The sequence below is a fragment of the Ranitomeya variabilis genome, chromosome 4, assembly GCF_051348905.1.
Source record: "Ranitomeya variabilis isolate aRanVar5 chromosome 4, aRanVar5.hap1, whole genome shotgun sequence".
Classification (NCBI taxonomy): domain Eukaryota; kingdom Metazoa; phylum Chordata; class Amphibia; order Anura; family Dendrobatidae; genus Ranitomeya; species Ranitomeya variabilis.
Genome location: NC_135235.1, coordinates 418,431,768 through 418,453,717, shown reverse-complemented (window position 1 = coordinate 418,453,717; position 21,950 = coordinate 418,431,768). Strand labels below are relative to the sequence as shown.

At 47.4% G+C, this 21,950-nt stretch overlaps 1 protein-coding gene across 1 annotated transcript in view; it reads left to right on the top strand.

Annotated features, from left to right (window-relative positions):
• TOM1L1 (target of myb1 like 1 membrane trafficking protein) overlaps positions 1–21,950 on the top strand; it is a 192,343-nt gene that overhangs the window by 100,538 nt on the left and 69,855 nt on the right. Inside the window, exons 8-9 of the mRNA XM_077251358.1 lie at positions 19,168–19,301; positions 21,798–21,852. Coding sequence (XP_077107473.1) covers positions 19,168–19,301; positions 21,798–21,852 — 189 coding nt within the window. The remainder of the gene's footprint in view (positions 1–19,167; positions 19,302–21,797; positions 21,853–21,950) is intronic.

Here is a 21,950-nt window from a genome sequence, read left to right as displayed (position 1 = left end):
GAGTCATACCACTAGTGACCACAAGAGGGAGCCAAAAAAGTCTAATTCACAACAGTACCCCCCCTTTAAGGAGGGGTCACCGAACCCTCACCAAGACCACCAGGGCGATCAGGATGAGCAGCGTGAAAGGCACGAACTAAATCGGCCGCATGCACATCAGAGGCAACCACCCAGGAATTATCCTCCTGACCATAGCCCTTCCACTTGACCAGATACTGAAGCCTCCGTCTGGAGAGACGAGAATCCAAGATTTTCTCCACCACGTACTCCAACTCGCCCTCAACCAACACCGGAGCAGGAGGCTCAACAGAAGGAACCACAGGTACAACGTACCGCCGCAACAAAGACCTATGGAACACGTTGTGAATGGCAAACGACACCGGAAGATCCAAGCGAAAGGACACAGGATTAAGGATTTCCAATATCTTGTAAGGACCGATGAAGCGAGGCTTGAATTTAGGAGAGGAGACCTTCATAGGAACAAATCGAGAAGACAGCCATACCAAATCCCCAACACGAAGTCGGGGACCCACACCGCGGCGGCGGTTGGCAAAACGCTGAGCCTTCTCCTGTGACAACTTCAAGTTGTCCACCACATGATTCCAAATCCGCTGCAACCTATCCACCACAGAATCCACCCCAGGACAGTCAGAAGGCTCCACATGTCCCGAGGAAAAACGAGGATGGAAACCAGAGTTGCAGAAAAATGGCGAGACCAAAGTAGCGGAACTAGCCTGATTATTAAGGGCAAACTCAGCCAACGGCAAGAAGGTCACCCAATCATCCTGATCCGCAGAAACAAAACACCTCAAATAAGCCTCCAAAGTTTGATTAGTTCGCTCCGTTTGTCCATTAGTCTGAGGATGAAAGGCAGACGAAAACGACAAATCAATGCCCATCTTAGCACAAAAGGATCGCCAGAACCTGGAAACAAACTGGGATCCTCTGTCAGACACGATATTCTCAGGAATGCCGTGTAAACGAACCACATTCTGAAAGAACAAAGGAACCAGATCGGAAGAGGAAGGCAGCTTAGGCAAAGATACCAAATGGACCATCTTGGAAAAGCGATCACATACCACCCAGATGACAGACATGCCCTGAGACACCGGAAGATCTGAAATAAAATCCATGGAAATGTGTGTCCAAGGCCTCTTCGGGACAGGCAAGGGCAAGAGCAACCCGCTGGCACGAGAACAGCAAGGCTTAGCTCGAGCACAAGTCCCACAGGACTGCACAAATGACCGCACATCCCGCGACAAGGAAGGCCACCAAAAGGACCTAGCCACCAAATCTCTGGTGCCAAAAATTCCCGGATGCCCTGCCAACACCGAGGAATGAACCTCGGAAATGACTCTGCTGGTCCATTTAACAGGAACAAACAGTCTGTCAGGTGGACAAGAGTCAGGTCTACCAGCCTGAAATCTCTGCAACACACGTCGCAAATCCGGAGAAATGGCTGACAAGATTACTCCCTCTTTAAGAATAACAACTGGTTCTGCGACTCCAAGAGAGTCAGGCACAAAGCTCCTTGAAAGAGCATCAGCCTTCACATTCTTTGAACCTGGTAAATACGAGACCACAAAGTCAAAACGGGAGAAAAACAATGACCAACGGGCCTGTCTAGGATTCAGGCGTTTAGCAGACTCGAGATACATCAGATTTTTGTGATCAGTCAAGACCACCACACGATGCTTAGCACCCTCGAGCCAATGACGCCACTCCTCAAATGCCCACTTCATGGCCAGCAACTCCCGATTGCCAACATCATAATTCCGCTCAGCAGGCGAAAACTTCCTAGAGAAAAAAGCACATGGTCTCATTACAGAGCAACCAGGGCCTCTATGCGACAAAACGGCCCCTGCCCCAATCTCAGAAGCATCCACTTCAACCTGAAAGGGAAGTGAGACATCAGGCTGGCACAAAACAGGCGCTGAAGTAAACCGGCGCTTCAACTCCTGGAAAGCCTCCACGGCCGCAGGAGCCCAGTTAGCCACATCAGAACCTTTCTTGGTCATATCCGTCAAAGGTTTAACAACGCTAGAAAAATTAGCGATAAAACGACGGTAGAAGTTAGCAAAGCCCAAGAACTTCTGAAGACTCTTAACTGACGTGGGTTGAGTCCAATCATGAATAGCTCGGACCTTGACTGGGTCCATCTCCACCGCAGAAGGGGAGAAAATAAAACCCAAAAAGGGAACCTTCTGTACTCCAAAGAGACACTTTGAGCCCTTAACAAACAAAGCATTCTCACGCAAAACCTGAAACACCATCCTGACCTGCTCTACATGCGAGTCTCAATCATCAGAAAAAACCAGAATATCATCCAGATAAACAATCATAAATTTATCCAGATACTTCCGGAAAATATCATGCATAAAGGACTGAAACACTGAAGGAGCATTAGAGAGCCCAAAAGGCATCACCAAGTACTCAAAATGACCTTCGGGCGTATTAAATGCAGTTTTCCATTCATCTCCTTGTTTAATGCGCACAAGGTTGTACGCACCAGGAAGATCTATCTTGGTGAACCACTTGGCACCTTTAATCCGGGCAAACAAGTCCGACAACAGAGGCAAAGGATACTGAAATTTAACAGTGATTTTATTCAGAAGCCGATAGTCAATACAAGGTCTCAAAGATCCGTCCTTCTTGGCCGCAAAAAAGAATCCCGCACCAAGAGGGGAAGAGGATGGACGGATATGCCCCTTCTCCAGAGATTCCTTGATATACGAACGCATTGCGGTATGCTCAGGTACAGACAGATTAAATAATCTTCCCTTAGGAAATTTACTACCCGGAATCAAATCTATAGCGCAGTCACAGTCCCTATGAGGAGGAAGAGCACTGGACCTGGACTCGCTGAATACATCCTGATAATCAGACAAATACTCAGGAACTTCCGAAGGAGTAGAGGAAGCAATAGACACCGGTGGGGAATCACCATGAATTCCCTGACAGCCCCAACTTGACACAGACATTGCCTTCCAATCCAAGACTGGATTATGGGTCTGTAACCATGGCAGACCCAAAACGACCAAATCATGCATTTTATGCAGAACAAGAAAACGAATCACCTCCCGATGTTCAGGAGTCATGCACATGGTTACCTGTGTCCAAAACTGCGGTTTATTTTCCGCCAATGGCGTAGCATCAATACCTCTAAGAGGGATAGGATTTACCAATGGCTCAAGAACAAAACCACAGCGCTTGGCAAACGACAGATCCATAAGACTCAGGGCAGCACCTGAATCCACAAACGCCATAACAGGGTAGGAAGACAATGAGCAAATTAAAGTCACAGACAAAATAAATTTAGGTTGCAAATTACCAATGGCGACAGGGCTAACAACCCTTGTAAGGCGTTTAGAGCATGCTGATATAACATGTGTAGAATCACCACAGTAAAAACACAACCCATTCTGCCGTCTATGATTTTTCCGTTCATTTCTAGTCTGAATTCTATCACATTGCATTAAATCAGGTGTTTGTTCAGACAACACCACCAGAGGATTAGCAGTTTTACGCTCCCGCAAACGCCGGTCAATTTGAATAGCCAGCGCCATGGAATCATTCAGACTTGTAGGAATGGAGAAACCCACCATCACATTCTTAATGGCTTCAGAAAGGCCATTTCTGAAATTTGCGGCCAGAGCACACTCATTCCACTGAGTAAGCACGGACCATTTCCGAAATTTTTGGCAATACACTTCAGCTTCATCCTGGCCCTGAGAAATAGCCAGCAAGGCTTTTACTGCCTGAATTTCAAGATTGGGTTCCTCGTAAAGCAATCCGAGCGCCAGAAAAAACGCATCAATATTCGCCAATGCCGGATCTCCTGGCGCTAGCGAGAAAGCCCAATCCTGAGGGTCGCCCCGCAAGAAAGAGATAACAATTTTAACTTGCTGAGCTGAGTCTCCAGACGAACGGGGTCTCAGAGAAAGAAACAATTTACAATTATTCCTGAAATTCCTAAACTTAAATCAGTCTCCAGAGAACAGTTCAGGAATAGGTATTTTAGGTTCAGACATAGGACTACTGGTAACAAAATCTTGTATGCCCTGCACACGAGCAGCAAGCTGATCCACACTTGTAATCAGAGTCTGGACATTCATGTCTGCAGCAAGCTTAAGCCACTCAGAGGTAAAGGGGAGGAAGAAAGAGAGGGAAAAAAAACAAAAAAAAAAAACTCAGAATTTCCTTTCTTATTATCCCACTTCTGCAATGCATTAAACATTCAACTTTGGCCTGGCATACTGTTATGACCCCAATGGCAGAGGGTCTCTGCAATAAATACCAAGTCTGCAAACACAAAAAACCAGCTCATAGGGCAGTGGTAACTGGGCTGACCGTATAGCTAATCCTAGCACCACAAATAGCAGCAGCCGGGGAACGTGCCTACGTTGGTTCTAGACGTCTCGCGCCAGCCGGAGAACTAACTAACCCTAGAAGGGAAATGATAGACCTTTCTTGCCTCCAGAGGAAAGCCCCCAAAAGTTGGATACAAGCCCCCAACAAATAATAACGGTGAGGTAAGAAGAAAAGACAAACGTAAGAATGAACTAGGTATTTAGCAAAAAGAGGCCCACTGACTAATAGCAGAATATAGTAAGATGACTTATACGGTCAGCAAAAACCCTAGCAAATATATCCACGCTGGATATTCAAGAACCCCCGAACCGTCTAACGGCCCGGGGGGAGAATACCAGCCCCCTAGAGCTTCCAGCAAAATCAGGAATCACATTTAGTACAAGCTGGACAAAAATAAGAGCAATACAAATAACCAAAAAACAAGGAAGCAGGACTTAGCTTAATTTTGCATGAACCAGGACCAGCAGACAGGAGCAAACAGAAAGGACTGATTACAACGATGCCAGGCACCAGACTAAGAATTCAGGAAGTTCATATAGCAACACCCCTGGACTAACGACCCAGGTGGGTGCCAAACTAGGGAAAGACAATCTCAGAGTCATACCACTAGTGACCACAAGAGGGAGCCAAAAAAGTCTAATTCACAACAGTGACACCAACTCGCCCACTCGAAATGCCCCAAAAAAGGCAAATGAAAAAGCCAACCGAAACAAAGCTCAAAAACAGAAAAACATAAAGAGGACAACACCTCACCCAACTTCTCTAACACATTAAAGGAAACTGGCCGCCTAGAATCCATTTTCTCCGGCCGCCGTCTAAAACCTTTTACTGCCCGCTGCACTAAAAAGGACTTGGTAATATCGCGCAGACCCCGCAATTTGAACCCAAAGGCCAAAGCCGCCATGACTTTTGACACTTTAGAAGATGACCATCCAACCGATGCCCCACGACTCAACCATGACAACAAGATCCCGACCTGATCCTGCTGGCTCGACCCACAAGACGCTGCCGAAAACAAATCCTCCCACTCCTGCCAAATTGTCTGATAAGCCTCCCAAGTTCTAGGAGCCAACTAAGCCTTAATCAACACCTCAGCGTCCCGGATACCACTAGCCAAAGTTCCGCAGGGCACTCCAACCCGACCATCTGCGCCTCCGCGGCCAATGACTGGAAACGATCGAACTGTAAACGAGAAAGAGAGTCAGCGATAGAATTATGAACTCCCGGCACATGCGACGCTGTTACGTGTGCATTCAAAGTCAGACACAACAACACCAACTGCCTTAACACACACACCACCGGAGGTGACGATGCGGACAAGCTGTTAATTGCGCAAACCACCCACATGTTATCGCAGTGGAAATGAACTCGCCTGTTTCAAAAGATCCCTTGCCACAAATGCACTGCTACCAAAATGGGAAAAATTTCCAAAAGCGCAATGTTACAAACCAAGCCAGAAGAAATCCAACTCGCTGGCCATTGTGACGCACACCATTGTCCCTGAAAGTATGCTCCAAAATCCGACCCAACTGCTGCGTCGGTAAATAACTTCAAAGACTCATTATCAATCACACCCTCGATAAACAAGGACCTGCCATTATAAGTCTTCAAGAATTCTCTCCAAACCGCCAAATCCTCCTTGTGCTCAGCCGATAACCGTACGAAATGGTGAGGAGCCTTGACTCCCGCCGTAGCACCAGCCAACCTCCTAGAAAAAACTGTACCCATCGGCATGACTCGACAAGTGAAATTAAGTTTTCCTAGCAGTGATTGCAACTCTCGTAAAGGCAATTTGCGCAGGCGACTAGCCCGCCGCACATTGTCCCGAAGGCCCGCCAATTTGTCCTCGGGCAACCTAAACTCCCACCGCACAGTATCGACGACGATACCTAAAAAATATAAACACGTGCTCGGACCCTCCGTCTTACCAGGAGCCAGCGGAACGCTGAAGCGAGAAGCCACCCATTCGATTGCACTAAAAATCCTGGAACAACAGTCAGACCCAGCCGGGCCGATGCACAAAAAATCGTCTAAATAATGCAGAACCGAATCACAACCAGAAACATCCCACACCGCACATTCCAAAAAGGAACTGAACGCCTCAAACAGGGCACAAGATAGTGAACAGCCCATGGGCAAACATCTATCTACAAAGAATTGATCATTCCAAAAACAACCAAGAAGTCTAACGCTAGACGGATGAACCGGCAACAAACGGAAAGTGGATTCTATGTCCGTCTTGGCAAGAAGGGCGCCTTTTCCGCATTTCTGCACCCATACCACTGCCTCATCAAAAGATGTGTACACCACCGAACAAAGCTCAGGATCAATGCCATCATTTACCGACTGACCCTTGGGATACGACAAGTGCTGAATCAGGTGAAATTTCCCCGCCTCCTTCTTAGAGACCACCCCCAAAGGGGAAACGACTAAATCCTCAAAAAGGAGCATGTTCAAATGGACCCACCATGCGCCCAAGCGCCACTTCCTTGCGCAATTTATCCGAAACCACCTCAGCGTGTAACAAAGCTGATCGCAAATTTTTCCTAACACAGGGAACCGCAAAAGAAGGAGCCGGAATAACAAAACCTTCCGTAAAACCTGACAACAACAAGGACGCCTTTTCCCTATCCGGGTATCTATTTAGATAAGGGGCCATCCTTTCCACCTTCACCGGTGTCTCCCCCATGGGAATTACCTGAACCAGACTTTGACTTACCCTTTTTAAAACATTTAGCGGCTCCGTGGGAGGAACCGCTGCAGTGGGAGCACAAATGTTTAAACTTACAATTGACTCCAAACTTGCACTGTCCTTCATTAAATTGCCAGCACACGCCCAACTTCTGTCCGCCTGCCTGTCCTGCGTTACCTGAGGTACCTGCAGCACCAGGCTGTGAACCATTGCCGGAACCACCGGCCCCCCCGTGAAAGGGATGGCCGAACTTGTACTGAGCCATTACCCGTAACCAGAGACCAATATCTTTCTGGTCCCATCTAATGGCCGGCCGAACAGCTTTTCTCTGTCTAAACTGCTCGTCATACCTGAGCCACGCCTGGCCGCCATGCACCCTGTGAGCCTCGCTGATGGAATCCATGTAACAAAATAACCCCGAACAATTCTCGGGCGCCTTCTCGCCAATCACACTGGCCAGAATAGCGAAAGCCTGAAGCCTATTATTAAAAGTCTGGGGAATCAAATACCACCACCGTTTTTTTTCCTCCTCCTTTTTGGTATCCTCCTTCTTCCCCTTGTCAAGATTACATTTTTCTAGCGGAAGCAATGAAAAAATTTCCACATATTCATCTTTACTTATCTTTTCCTTAACCTCTTTCTTAAGATGCGCCCCCAACGGGCCCTCAAAACACACGTATACCTCCCCGTGCGCACTATCATCCAAGTGGATCCTGCACTCCTTCTCTTTTTCCATCTGCACAGAAACGGAAACCAGTTCCGCGACCGCAGCCTGTGTCACCGCTGCACTAACCGATCCAAGCTGCAAGCCCGACCAAGCTCCCAAATGTCCCTGCAGACCCACCCCGCGATCTAATCTCGCTAGCAAGTTCTGCACATTAGCCAAAAGCTCCTGGACCCCTGACCCTTCCCCGCCACCTGCGAACCCCGTCCCAGCTACTCCGCTAGGCGCCCCCTGACCACCACTAACTGCAGGCGACCACGCATCTGAAGGACAAAAATGAGACACAGACGCATACTCACCGGGCTGCAAGGGATCTGTGGTCCCTCCAGCCGGAGTGCTGGCATCCAGACGTCCACGGGCTGCCCAATCCGCCACCGACCCATCCACCGTTTGTCCCTGGTGCTGCCCATCCGACCTGCTGCTCTGGAACGTCGCCGATAAAGGATGTACCGGATTTGGACTCCAAGTGCCAGGGGATGATGCTGTCTGAGCTGGTGAGCAGGTAGCGCGCCGTTCGATTTCAGCCGCGCTCCCAGCCGCCGCAGAAGGCTGTCCAGACCGCGGCCCTGGAGCAGGGGGACCCCCCGCCACCGCTGAAGAGGCCGGCTGTTATGATCCTTAGTGGTTGAGGATCACAAATTACTCCAGCAAAGTAACAAACATAGGACAAGCTCTAGGGAGGTGGCAAACTGGACTGACCGCAAATCTGAACCTATCCAAACACACTAGAAGTAGGTGGTGAACGTGCCTAAAAATCCTAGACGTCTCGAGCCAGCCTGAGGAACTAACTACCCCTAGAGAGAAAGAAAGACCTCTCTTGCCTCCAGAGAAATAATCCCCAAAGATGTAGAAGCCCCCAACAAATAATAACGGTGAGGTAAGAGGAAGGCACATACACAGGGGTGAAAGCAGATTCAGCAAATGAGGCCCACTAATACTAGATAGCAGAAAATAGAAAAGGGAATCTATGCGGTCAGTAAAAAACCCTTACAAAATATCCACTCTGAGATTTCAAGAACCCCCACACCAACTAACAGTGTGGGGGGAGAAACTCAGTCCCCTAGAGCAACCAGCAAGCGAGGAAATCACATTTTAGCGAGCTGGACTAAAAACATAATGAACGCTGATAATCAAAAAATGATCAAACAAAAACTTAGCTTGTCTTGGAGAGACTGGGAGCAAGGTAGACACAAGGAATCTGAAGAGCACTGAATACATTGATAGCAGGCAAGGAACTGAGTATCCAGGTGGGCTAAATAGGAAACCAACCAAGGATAACGAACCAGCTGATGCTGCAACCTGCAGAAAGACAACACTACACAGTACCGCTTGTGACCACTAGAGGGAGCCCAAAAATAGAGTTCACAACAGTACCCCCCCTTGAGGAGGGGTCACCGAACCCTCATCAAGACCCCCAGGGCGATCAGGATGAGCCGCGTGGAAGGCACGAACCAAATCGGCCGCATGAACATCAGAGGCGACAACCCAGGAATTATCCTCCTGACCATAGCCCTTCCACTTAACCAAATACTGCAGCCTCCGTCTAGAGATACGAGAATCCAAAATCTTCTCCACCACGTACTCCAATTCGCCCTCGACCAGCACCGGAGCAGGAGGCTCAACAGAAGGAACCACAGGTACCACATACCTCCGCAACAAAGACCTATGGAACACATTATGAATGGCAAACGATGCTGGGAGATCCAAACGAAAAGACACCGGGTTAAGGATTTCCAAGATCTTATAAGGACCAATGAAGCGAGGCTTGAATTTAGGAGAGGAGACCTTCATAGGAACATACCGAGAAGACAGCCACACCAAATCCCCAACACGAAGTCGGGGACCCACACCGCGCCGGCGGTTGGCAAAGCGCTGAGCCTTCTCCTGTGACAACCTCAAATTGTCCACCACATGGTTCCAAATCTGCTGCAACCTATCCACCACAGAATCCACCCCAGGACAGTCAGAAGGCTCAACCTGACCCGAGGAAAAACGAGGATGGAAACCAGAATTGCAGAAAAAAGGCAAAACCAAAGTAGCAGAACTAGCCCGATTATTAAGGGCAAACTCGGCCAAAGGCAAAAAAGTCACCCAATCATCCTGATCAGCAGAAACAAAACATCTCAAATAAGTTTCCAACGTCTGATTAGTTCGCTCGGTTTGGCCATTAATCTGAGGATGGAAGGCCGACGAAAAAGACAAATCAATGCCCATCTTAGCACAAAAGCACAAAAAGTCTGCCAAAACCTGGACACAAACTGGGATCCTCTATCAGACACAATATTTTCAGGAATGCAGTGCAAGCGAACCACATTCTGAAAAAATAGAGGAACCAAATCGGAGGAAGAAGGCAACTTAGGCAAGGGCACCAAATGGACCATCTTGGAAAAACGATCACACACCACCCAGATGACAGACATTTTCTGAGATACTGGAAGATCCGAAATAAAATCCATGGAAATGTGCGTCCAAGGCCTTTTCGGAACAGGCAAAGGCAAAAGCAAACCGCTGGCACGAGAACAGCAAGGCTTAGCCCGAGCACAAATCCCACAAGACTGCACAAAGGAACGCACATCCCGCGACAAGGAAGGCCACCAGAAGGACCTAGCCACCAAATCTCTGGTACCAAAAATCCCAGGATGACCCGCCAACACCGAAGAATGAACCTCGGAAATAACTCTGCTGGTCCATCTATCCGGGACAAACAGTCTCTCTAGTGGACAACGGTCAGGTCTATCCGCCTGAAATTTCTGCAGCACTCGTCGCAAATCTGGGGAAATGGCAGACAAAATAACTCCCTCTCCGAGAATACCAGCCGGCTCAGAAACTCCCAGAGAGTCAGGCACAAAACTCCTAGAAAGTGCATCAGCTTTCACGTTCTTCGAACCGGGCAGGTATGAGACCACGAAGTTGAAACGGGAGAAAAACAACGACCAACGAGCCTGTCTAGGATTCAGGCGCTTGGCAGATTCAAGGTAAATCAGATTTTTGTGATCCATCAAGACCACCACACGATGTTTAGCTCCTTCGACCCAATGTCGCCACTCCTCAAATGCCCACTTCATAGCCAACAACTCCCGATTACCAACATCATAATTCCGCTCGGCAGGCGAAAACTTTCTTGAAAAGAAAGCACATGGCTTCATCACAGAGCCATCAGAGCTTCTCTGCGACAAAACAGCCCCTGCTCCAATCTCAGAAGCATTAACCTCGACCTGGAAGGGTTGAAAGACATCTGGCTGACATAAGACTGAAGCTGAAGAAAACCGGTGCTTCAGCTCCCGAAAGGCCTCCACGGCCGCAGGAGACCAATTAGTCACATCAGAACCCTTCTTGGTCAAATCCGTCAAAGGTTTAACCACGCTAGAAAAATTAGCAAAACCCAAGAACTTCTGAAGACTCTTAAAGGGAACCTGTCACCACGTTTTTGGAAGATGGGATAAAAATAGCGTTAAATAGGGGCAGAGGTGGGCGTTACATTAGTGTGTGTGTTATGCGTTTATTACCCACCTAAGTTGCCGAAATAACTTTGCAAAGTCTCCGTTTTCGCCTGTCAATCAGGCTGGTCAGGTCGCATGGGCGTGGTGTCTTCACCCAGATTTGGCGTAGTTTTCCGTTGGTGGCGTAGTGGTGTGCGCATGCCCAAGGTCCCGAATCCTCTTCCAGGGGATTTAAAATAGCGCGGTGTTCGTTATTGCATTGGTGATCGGTGGGCGCGGCCATCTTCCTTTGGCCGCGCGTGCGCAGAAGCGGCGCTCTGCTGGCCGCGGCTTCAGGAAAATGGCCGCCGCGATGCCGCGCGTGCGCAGATGGCTATCGCGGCGGCCATTTTCCTGAAGCCGCGGCCAGCAGAGCGCCGCTTCTGCGCACGCGCGGCCAAAGGAAGATGGCCGCGCCCACCGATCACCAATGCAATAACGAACACCGCGCTATTTTAAATCCCCTGGAAGAGGATTCGGGACCTTGGGCATGCGCACACCACTACGCCACCAACGGAAAACTACGCAAAATCTGGGGGAAGACACCACGCCCATGCGACCTGACCAGCCTGATTGACAGGCGAAAACGGAGACTTTGCAAAGTTATTTCGGCAACTTAGGTGGGTAATAAACGCATAACACACACACTAATGTAACGCCCACCTCTGCCCCTATTTAACGCTATTTTTATCCCATCTTCCAAAAACGTGGTGACAGGTTCCCTTTAACAGACGTGGGCTGAGTCCAGTCATGAATAGCCTGGACCTTGACTGGGTCCATCTCCACAGTAGAAGGAGAAAAAATAAAACCCAAAAAGGAGACCTTCTGTACTCCGAAGAGGCATTTTGAGCCCTTCACAAATAAAGCATTAGCACGCAGGACCTGAAACACCATCCTGACCTGCTTCACATGGGACTCCCAATCATCAGAAAAGACCAAAATGTCATCCAGATAAACAATCATAAATTTATCCAGATATTCTCGGAAGATGTCATGCATGAAGGACTGAAACACAGAAGGAGCATTAGAGAGTCCAAAAGGCATCACTAAGTACTCAAAATGGCCTTTGGGCGTATTAAATGCTGTTTTCCATTCAGCTCCCTGCTTAATGCGCACAAGGTTATACGCACCACGGAGATCTATCTTGGTGAACCAACTGGCACCCTTAATCCGAGCAAACAAATCAGACAATAGTGGCAAAGGATACTGAAATTTGACTGTAATTTTATTCAGAAGACGATAATCTATACAAGGTCTCAAAGAACCGTCCTTCTTGGCCACAAAAAAAAATCCTGCACCAAGAGGGGAAGAGGATGGGCGAATATGTCCCTTCTCCAAAGACTCCTTTATATAACTCCGCATCGCGGCATGCTCTGGTATAGACAAATTAAAAAGTCATCCCTTAGTGAATTTACTACCAGGAATTAAATTTATAGCACAGTCACAATCCCTATGAGGAGGCAGGGCACTGGACCTGGGCTCATCAAATACATCCTGGTAGTCAGACAAAAACTCAGGGACCTCAGAAGGAGTGGAAGAAGCAATAGACACCAACGGAGTATCGCCATGAATTCCCTGACAACCCCAACTCGACACAGACATAGCTTTCCAATCTAAAACTGGATTATGAGCTTGCAGCCATGGCAGACCCAAAACGACAACATCATGCAAATTATGCAGAACAAGAAAGCGAATCACCTCCTGATGTACGGGAGTCATGCACATGGTCATTTGCGTCCAATACTGAGGCTTATTCTCAGCCAATGGCGTAGCATCAATTCCCCTCAGAGGAATAGGAAATTCCAAAGGCTCCAGGACAAAACCACAGCGCCTGGCAAACGACAAATCCATCAGATTCAGGGCAGCACCCGAATCCACAAAAGCCATAACCGGGTAGGACGACAAAGAACAAATCAAAGTAACAGACAAAATAAATTTAGGCTGTATAGTACCAATGGTGACAGGTTTAGTGATTTTTTTTAAGCGTTTAGAGCATGCTGAGATAACATGAGTAGAATCACCACAGTAAAAGCACAACCCATTTTGACGTCTATGACTTTGTCGCTCAATTCTGGTCGGAGTTCGGTCACATTGCATAGACTCAGGTCTCTGTCCAGAAAATACCGCCAAAGGATGAGCAGATTTGCGCTCCCGCAAACGCCGATCAACCTGAATGGCTAAAGCCATAGAATCACTCAGACTTGTAGGGGTGGGAAACCCCACCATAACATTCTTAACGGCCTCAGAAAGACCTTCTCTGAAATTTGCAGCCAGGGCACACTCATTCCATTGAGTAAGCACCGACCATTTCCGAAATTTTTGACAATACACCTCTGCTTCATCCTGACCTTGAGAGATAGCCAGCAACGCTTTTTCTGCCTGATTCTCAAGATTAGGCTCCTCATAAAGCAGTCCAAGAGCCAGAAAAAATGCATCTACATTAAGCAATGCAGGATCTCCTGGCGCCAGAGAGAAAGCCCAATCTTGAGGGTCGCCACGCAACAAGGAGATAACAATTTTAACTTGCTGAGCGGAATCACCAGAGGAACGAGGTCTCAGTGATAGAAATAACTTACAATTATTCTTAAAATTTAGAAACCTAGATCTATCTCCAGAAAACAACTCAGGAATGGGTATCTTTGGTTCTGACATAGGGCTATGAATAACAAAATCCTGAATACTTTGCACCCGTGCAGTAAGATGATCCACACTAGAAGTCAGAGTCTGAACATTCATGTCTGCAGCTGAGCTCAAAACCACCCAGAGTTCAAGGGGATGAAAGAAGCTAAACAGACTGCAGCAAAGGAAAAGCGGGAGGGAAAAAAAAAAATGTACTCAGGTCTTCTTTTTATCCCACTTCTGCGATGCATTAAACACTTTTTGGCCTGCTATACTGTTATGATCCTTAGTGGTTGAGGATCACAAATTACTCCAGCTAAGTAACAAACATAGGACAAGCTCTAGGGAGGTGGCAAACTGGACTGACCGCAAATCTGAACCTATCCAAACACACTAGAAGTAGGCGGTGAACGTGCCTAAAAATCCTAGACGTCTCGAGCCAGCCTGAGGAACTAACTACCCCTAGAGAGAAAGAAAGACCTCTCTTGCCTCCAGAGAAATAATCCCCAAAGATATAGAAGCCCCCAACAAATAATAACGGTGAGGTAAGAGGAAGGCACATACACAGGGGTGAAAGCAGATTCAGCAAATGAGGCCCACTAATACTAGATAGCAGAAAATAGAAAAGGGAATCTATGCGGTCAGTAAAAAACCCTTACAAAATATCCACTCTGAGATTTCAAGAACCCCCACACCAACTAACAGTGTGGGGGGAGAAACTCAGTCCCCTAGAGCAACCAGCAAGCGAGGAAATCACATTTTAGCGAGCTGGACTAAAAACATAATGAACGCTGATAATCAAAAAATGATCAAACAAAAACTTAGCTTGTCTTGGAGAGACTGGGAGCAAGGTAGACACAAGGAATCTGAAGAGCACTGAATACATTGATAGCAGGCAAGGAACTGAGTATCCAGGTGGGCTAAATAGGAAACCAACCAAGGATAACGAACCAGCTGATGCTGCAACCTGCAGAAAGACAACACTACACAGTACCGCTTGTGACCACTAGAGGGAGCCCAAAAATAGAGTTCACAACAGCCGGCCCGGCGCAGTCCAGGCTCAGGTCACCCGACCCTGCGACCTCCACTGATCCTCCGGACCTAGCTGATGTTGCTGAGGCACATCACCGCCGCTGCCTCCCGATGCTCCAGGCCCCAGACACTGCCCGGCGCATCTTGGCTTTGCCCCCACCGCACCACGAGGTGAGGGCCTCGCAACCAACGCTGTGCCCCGCCTGGCCGTAGGATTCCTCCCAGGCCGGGGCCTGCTCACCGCTGCCCTTACCGGCGCTCGACCTGGAGGGTCCCGGGAGGGGCTCCTGCGCCTGTGGGGGGCACGTGGCCCGGAATCCGGCAACAGCCGCTCGGGGAGCTGCGACCGCCGAGCTCTCCGCTCCAGAGGGGGGACCGCTGGCAAGGGCCCACTACTGCCGCAGTCCACCAGATGAGCCACCTGCGCTTCTAGCCAGCCAGGAGGGCGCGAAGCTGCAGCCGCCCTCAGGCTTTCCAGGATGGCATCCACACTGGCCATGATGCTTCTGCGAAGGTGAGCGGGAACTGACCAGCCCCCACCCCCTAACTGGCCTTCGCTTAGGCCGTGGGGGGAGGGGGGCGGCTCGCTCCGGCCTGTCCTGTGCAAATGGAAAATTCATCATGTGTTTTTTCCCTTTAATGGGACCCTGTTATCTCCAGAAATACTATTTACCTTTACCTGCAGTAAAAAGATAAGTTAAAATCATGTTAGGCTGCGTTTCTGGAGCAGCAGCTACAGGGAAAAAGTGAACTTATATCATCCCTGTAGCCGCTTTGTTGCAGTCATTGGAGAGCGTGCTGTAAATACTCCCGGAACTTAGATTGGCTGCCTGCTTTGCACACACAATCTGCACACATACACTGCGGAATAGGCTGCCATTCAAAGTGCCAGGGAGTGATGACAGCCTCATTCACTGTGTAGTGGGCAGTGATTGTAACCAGGGCTGCCACTAGAAATTTCGGGGCCCCATACTTGCAAAATTTTCGGGGCCCCCTTGAGACTCCACCCAGGCTCCACCCCAGCCCCGCCTCCACTCCTTGAACTGTCCACAGTCCCACCGCTCTCTCTTGGAAAAACTCCACTTCTCACCTATCACACATTAACAGTTCCCATCACCAGATCACACATATAGCCGGCAGCTTTTGATTTGGCCAAAAGATTTTTTAAGCCACTACCATAACACGGTAGACACTTGTGGCCGGGCCCTACTCTACTGTAACCTACTAAATATTTGTTAAAATATGCAATACAATTTAGGGATATTTTTATTTATTTTTCAATTTTTAAAATGACCAATAATATCACATACAACGAACAAATACCACTGCACCATGTCCACACCACATATTACCACCAGTGACCGAATAATATCATATACAAAGAACAAATACCACAACACCATGATCAGACACCATATAACCACCACATTGATCAAATAATATCAAATACAGGGAACAAATACCACCGCACCATGACCAGACCACATATTACCACCACAAAGTGACCAAATAGCACATACAAGGGACAAATACCGCAACACCATGTCCAGACCACATATTACCACCACATAGTGACTGAATACTACAATACTGATCAGTAATAAAAAAAAAACACAATACCATCACCATGTGCCATTATACACAGGAGATCTGTACTTAGTATGCAGTGTCTGTGTACAGGTAATACAGTGATCACTAGTGACATTATACACAGGAGCTCTGTATATAATGTATAGGTAATACAGTGATCACTGGTGACATTATACACAGGACCTCTGTATATAGTATACAGTGTATAGTGTCAGTGTATAGGTAACACACTGACTCACCAGTGACGTCTCTAGGTGAAGTCCTTAATCTTTGTTTTTCATCTTTCATCCAGCACAGACCGCCATCACTTCATCCAGCAAGGGCTCGTCTCTGCAGGAAATAACACAGTTATCTCGAGCTCCGCTTTCAGAACACATTACTTAATTTCTCCCAACTTCTACATTACACCACATGAAGAAAAAAAGGCAACATAGTATCACTCTACACAGTAACAAGACCACCCCCCATTTAAAACAGTATCCTCAAAAAATAAAATAAATTCATGACTGCAGTAATGATATCCCTTAATTAGCCCCTATGGTAATAATATTCCCCATCCTGGCCCCCGTGTGTCTCATTCCTGGCTTCAGCCATATGTTCTCGCATCCTGCCCTCATGAGTATCCATTCTGCCCCATATGATCTCCCCATCCTGACCCATCTGTCTCCATCGTATCCATCCTGCCCCATGATCCAATCCTGCCCCCATGTCTTTCATTCTGCCCCATGTTTTCAATCATGCCCCGTATCTCCATTCTTGCCCCACCTGTCTCCAGCATTCTGCCCCCAGTGCTCCAGCATTCTGCCCCAGTGTGTCCAGCATTCTGCCCCCAGTGCTCCAGCATTCTACCCCCAGGGTGTCCAGCATTCTGCCCCCAGTGCTCCAGCATTCTGCCCTCAGTGTGTCCAGCATTCTGCCCTAGTGTGTCCAGCATTCTACCCCCAGTGTCTCCAGCATTCTGCCCCAGTGCTCCAGCATTCTGCCCTCAGTGTGTCCAGCATTCTACCCCCAGTGTGTCCAGCATTCTGCCCCCAGTGTGTCCAGCATTCTGCCCCCAGTGCTCCAGCACTCTGCCCCAGTGTGTCCAGCATTCTGCCCCCAGTGCTCCAGCATTCTGCCCCAGTGTGTCCAGCATTCTGCCCCCAGTGTTCCAGCATTCTACCCCCAGTGTGTCCAGCATTCTGCCCCCAGAGCTCCAGCATTCTGCCCCCAGTGTGTCCAGCATTCTACCCCCAGTGCTCCAGCATTCTGCCCCCAGTGGTCCAGCATTCTACCCCCAGTGTGTCCAGCATTCTACCCCCAGTGCTGCAGCATTCTGCCCTCAGTGTGTCCAGCATTCTGCCCTAGTGTGTCCAGCATTCTGCCCCCAGTGTGTCCAGCATTCTGCCCCCAGAGCTCCAGCATTCTGCCCCCCAGTGCGTCCAGCATTCTACCCCCAGTGCTCCAGCATTCTGCCCCCAGTGGTCCAGCATTCTACCCCCAGTGTGTCCAGCATTCTATCCCCAGTGCTCCAGCATTCTGCCCCAGTGCTCCAGCATTCTACCTCCAGTGTGTCCAGCATTCTGCCCCGGGCCCCCCGGATCGCCGCTCTCAATAATAGTAATTAAAAAAAAGTTCTTCTTACCTGACCGCGCTCCTGCGGAGAAGGCGAAGCTCCCTCCCTCCACTCAGCTGAAGTGCGCACTTGCCAGCAACTGACACTGACGTCAGACGCCGGCAACGTGCGTACTGCGGCTGACGTCAGCTGACAGCCTCCGATTGGCTGGGGGCTGTTAACTATTGACGTGCAGGCGCGGGCCCGCACCCACACATCAATAGTGTTGTGGCAACGCCGCTAAGGGCCTGGTTTAGCTTGCCGGTAGGGGCCCGGTGAGCAGATGAGACGAGGCCCGATGCGGGCCCCCTCTGCCCACCGGGCCCCATATGCCAGTCAGGGCAGTAATGCCCTGATGGCGGCCCTGATTGTAACCACTCCCTGCACTGCCCTTTTGAATATAAGTGAGTAGCCGCACCGAAGATACAATATAATTTTTTCCTCTAGTGAAGCATGCAGCCCTGATTTTAACACTATGGGATGCCGATTAACCCTATATCTGGAGAGAGTATTTTTGGACGTGGCAAGCTCCCTTTAAATAAACTTCTGTATCCCACATCTATTCCGTTCTCTAACCTTTCATGTTCAGCAACCCACTTTCTTATTTAAAATTCCTCCGGTTTCATCCTTTTATCCTATAGTGTATATTTCACCCTCCTCCTGCTTCTCACTTCCTAGGTTGCTTTTCCCTATGCAGACACATTTCTTATCTCATGTGAATGCAGTCTTCTCTGTAACAATGTGGGAAGCACATTCTCTTATTAACAGCCAGCTCCTAGCCTGGCATTACCTCCTGTCCGCTCACATATAGTCTAGATCAATGGTAGTCGCACTGCTTTGTCAGCTTACACAAGTCGCTCTCACTTCTGGGCCTCCGGCTCTACAAATGAGGATGCAGGATTGGAATTCATATCAGAGGCAGCAATTTACACTACCTGCATTGTCAGCAGTGAAACCTTCCCATCGTCACCCCATACAGTATTTACTTTGACATCTCCCAACAAAGAAATCTCTGTGTTACTATCATGTCGCTTATTAAAGCCTGATCTCTGCTGAAATCTAACAGGAGCTGGAAAAAGTTTGCCAGGAAATGCAAGCCAGGATCTTACAGCTTTTGGAAATTGTACAAAATGAGGATGTAATCATTGAACTGGTGCAAGTCAATGATGACTTGAATAATATTTTCCTGAGACACACAAGGTAACTCGTTTACATTTTTATTATTTTCCTTCCGACAGCTGAGAGCGTTATCACTACCATGTGATTAAAATTAAGTTTTATTTGATAAACTTGCAATTTACTGTCCCATATTTTGCGTAATTTTTTTTTTTACTTTTGGCTTTTCTAAGCCAATCCCGACCAGCATCTCCAAAACAGGTGGAACTTGGATGAGACGGGGCGTAGCAAGCGCCGCCCAGAACTTTAGTGCCATAAATTATGCCAGAAATGTATTCCAGACCCTTCAGTTTTAAGATGTGCCAAATTTATTAAGAGGCATGTGCCTTTTAATGAATTAGGCACATCTTCCTCAACATGCGCCTTCTATAAAGAAGCCCTCCTCCTCCCATCAAAGTTTTTATCCATCTAATATATTGCAGTCATCATATTATGTAGCACTGTGTACTTACAATTGCTCATTTTGAGTGATGAGCGAATATACTCGTTGCTCGGGTTTTCCCGAGCATGCTCGGGTGGTCTCCGAGTATTTGTGACTGCTCGGTGATTTAGTTTTTGTTGACACAGCTGCATGATTTGCAGCTACTAGACAGCTTGATTACATTTGGGGATTCCCTAGCAACCAGGCAACCCCCACATGTACTCAGCCTGTCTAGCAGCCGTAAATCATGCAGCTGAATCAACAAAAACTAAATCACCGAGCAGTCACAAATACTCGGAGACCACCTGAGCATGCTCGGGAAAACCCGAGCAACGAGTATATTCGCTCATCACTACTCATTTTGCCTTTCTACCCAGCTAATTCTTCTCTTTTAAAATTAGGTCTATGATTAATAACTGTCTAGCTGAATCCTTCTGAGCTTTATGTAGAGACAGGAGGTCTATTTTTCGCATATGAGTCAGACTGTAAGTCAATGCAAAAGTCCCTGGCAGACAGCAGGATGGAGCAGCTGGGCAGGAGTGGAAGAGAGAATGATAAATGCAGGGATGAGTGACTTCCTGTTTCTGTTTTTGCATAGAGCAGAGAAAAGAGAAGTATTATCTGGGTAGAAAGGAAAAATGAGCAATTGTAAGTACACAGCACTGTATAATACAGTATGGTGATTGCAATATAGTAAGAGGATAAAAACTTTGATGGGAGTGCTTCTATAAGATTGGCGTGCAAAATGCCAGTTTTCATAATCAGGCCCATATTTTTTTTTTCTTACTTCACTAGGGTACTAGAGTACCATTGCACAAAATAGTGACATTTCAAAAAAAAGTTGCAAATAATCAATTATCAAAAAATCCACAAAAATGACGAAGACTGGAAAAAAAACTGGCATAAACAATGTGCAAACACCAAAGTAGAAATGCCTGAAATCACAACGTTTTCTTAAGTCACAAAAAGAATGATGAATTGGAGCCTTAGGCTACATAATCTGCAGCCCAATTTCATCAACCGCCATGATGTGATAAATCTGCAGAATTTTAAGACTGTCCAGTATAAACTTAGAGTGACTAAATATTGGACAGTTTTAATAAGGCTGGACAGACATCTGTCTGAGATGGTTTAGTGAATCCTGCATTGAGCAGGAGGTTGGACACGATGACACTGGAGGTCCCTTCCAACTCTACCATTCTATGATTCTATGAGTCTGTTTGGAAATGTATTCCTACTAAATCAATAACCGCAGTTGGTACTGAACTTAATGACAAGTGAAAACATACTATTCTCAGCACTAATCAGCTTACTATTGTCAAGAAAATGAATTATTAGGCCCTGATTCATCAAGAGCAGTGATTTTACTGGGGCATGTTGGAGTCAGACACTCCTGATGTCGTGGCATTCACCTCCATATGCCTCACCACAAATTTTACATCTGCTCACTTTCGCATAGCTGGGAGAAACAGGAGTGAAAACGCCAAAATTCGGACAATTTTTACAACTTTTCAAAGAAATTTAAAGCAAAATTCTGGCAATATTGCTTTGAATATTCGGTGTCATTGTTTTAATAAAATTAAGCCTAGAGAGTAGTCCTATTTAGCTGTTGTCTCCAAACCTTCCCAACTCCTCCCTGTGGTCTTGACTGTCGGCACCAGCAATGAGCTTTGTCATTGTGTCCAGCACTGGAACCATTGATCAATGCCAATAGCTTGGTACGGGCCACTGGGCACCAGTCATCTAATATATACTATTCAAGAAAGCAAAAAACAACATTTTGCTATTGCAGAGTTTGATCTGGCACTGAGAATTAGGGATGCCAAAGCCCGTACCCTCACCAATACTATCTTCTGATATGTTTCTGTGTCAGTAAAGCAGATAGAAATGTCTGCACACACTTTGAAGATTAATTTCTAGATGCTGTTTTCACTTCGATACAAGTTAGATTTTGCTTTATATTCTCACTCCTAATAAACCATTAAGCTAAGACCATCTTATCTAAATTATCCTCTGGTATCTTGTGACCTTGATTAGTTATGCTGTAATTAGTTGCATATTTTTATCTTTAGTATAATTACCGCTTTTGCGCATTTTAGGTTCTTACGCAATAGAAATAACCAGATGACGAAAAGCAATCAAGATCAAAATGTGGTAAGGCAGTCACATTACTGTAATATTCTGCTCCTCTTTTCTATTTCCTAAAAACATATGAATAAACTGACAAGTAGGTGTTACCATTACCGTTAGGG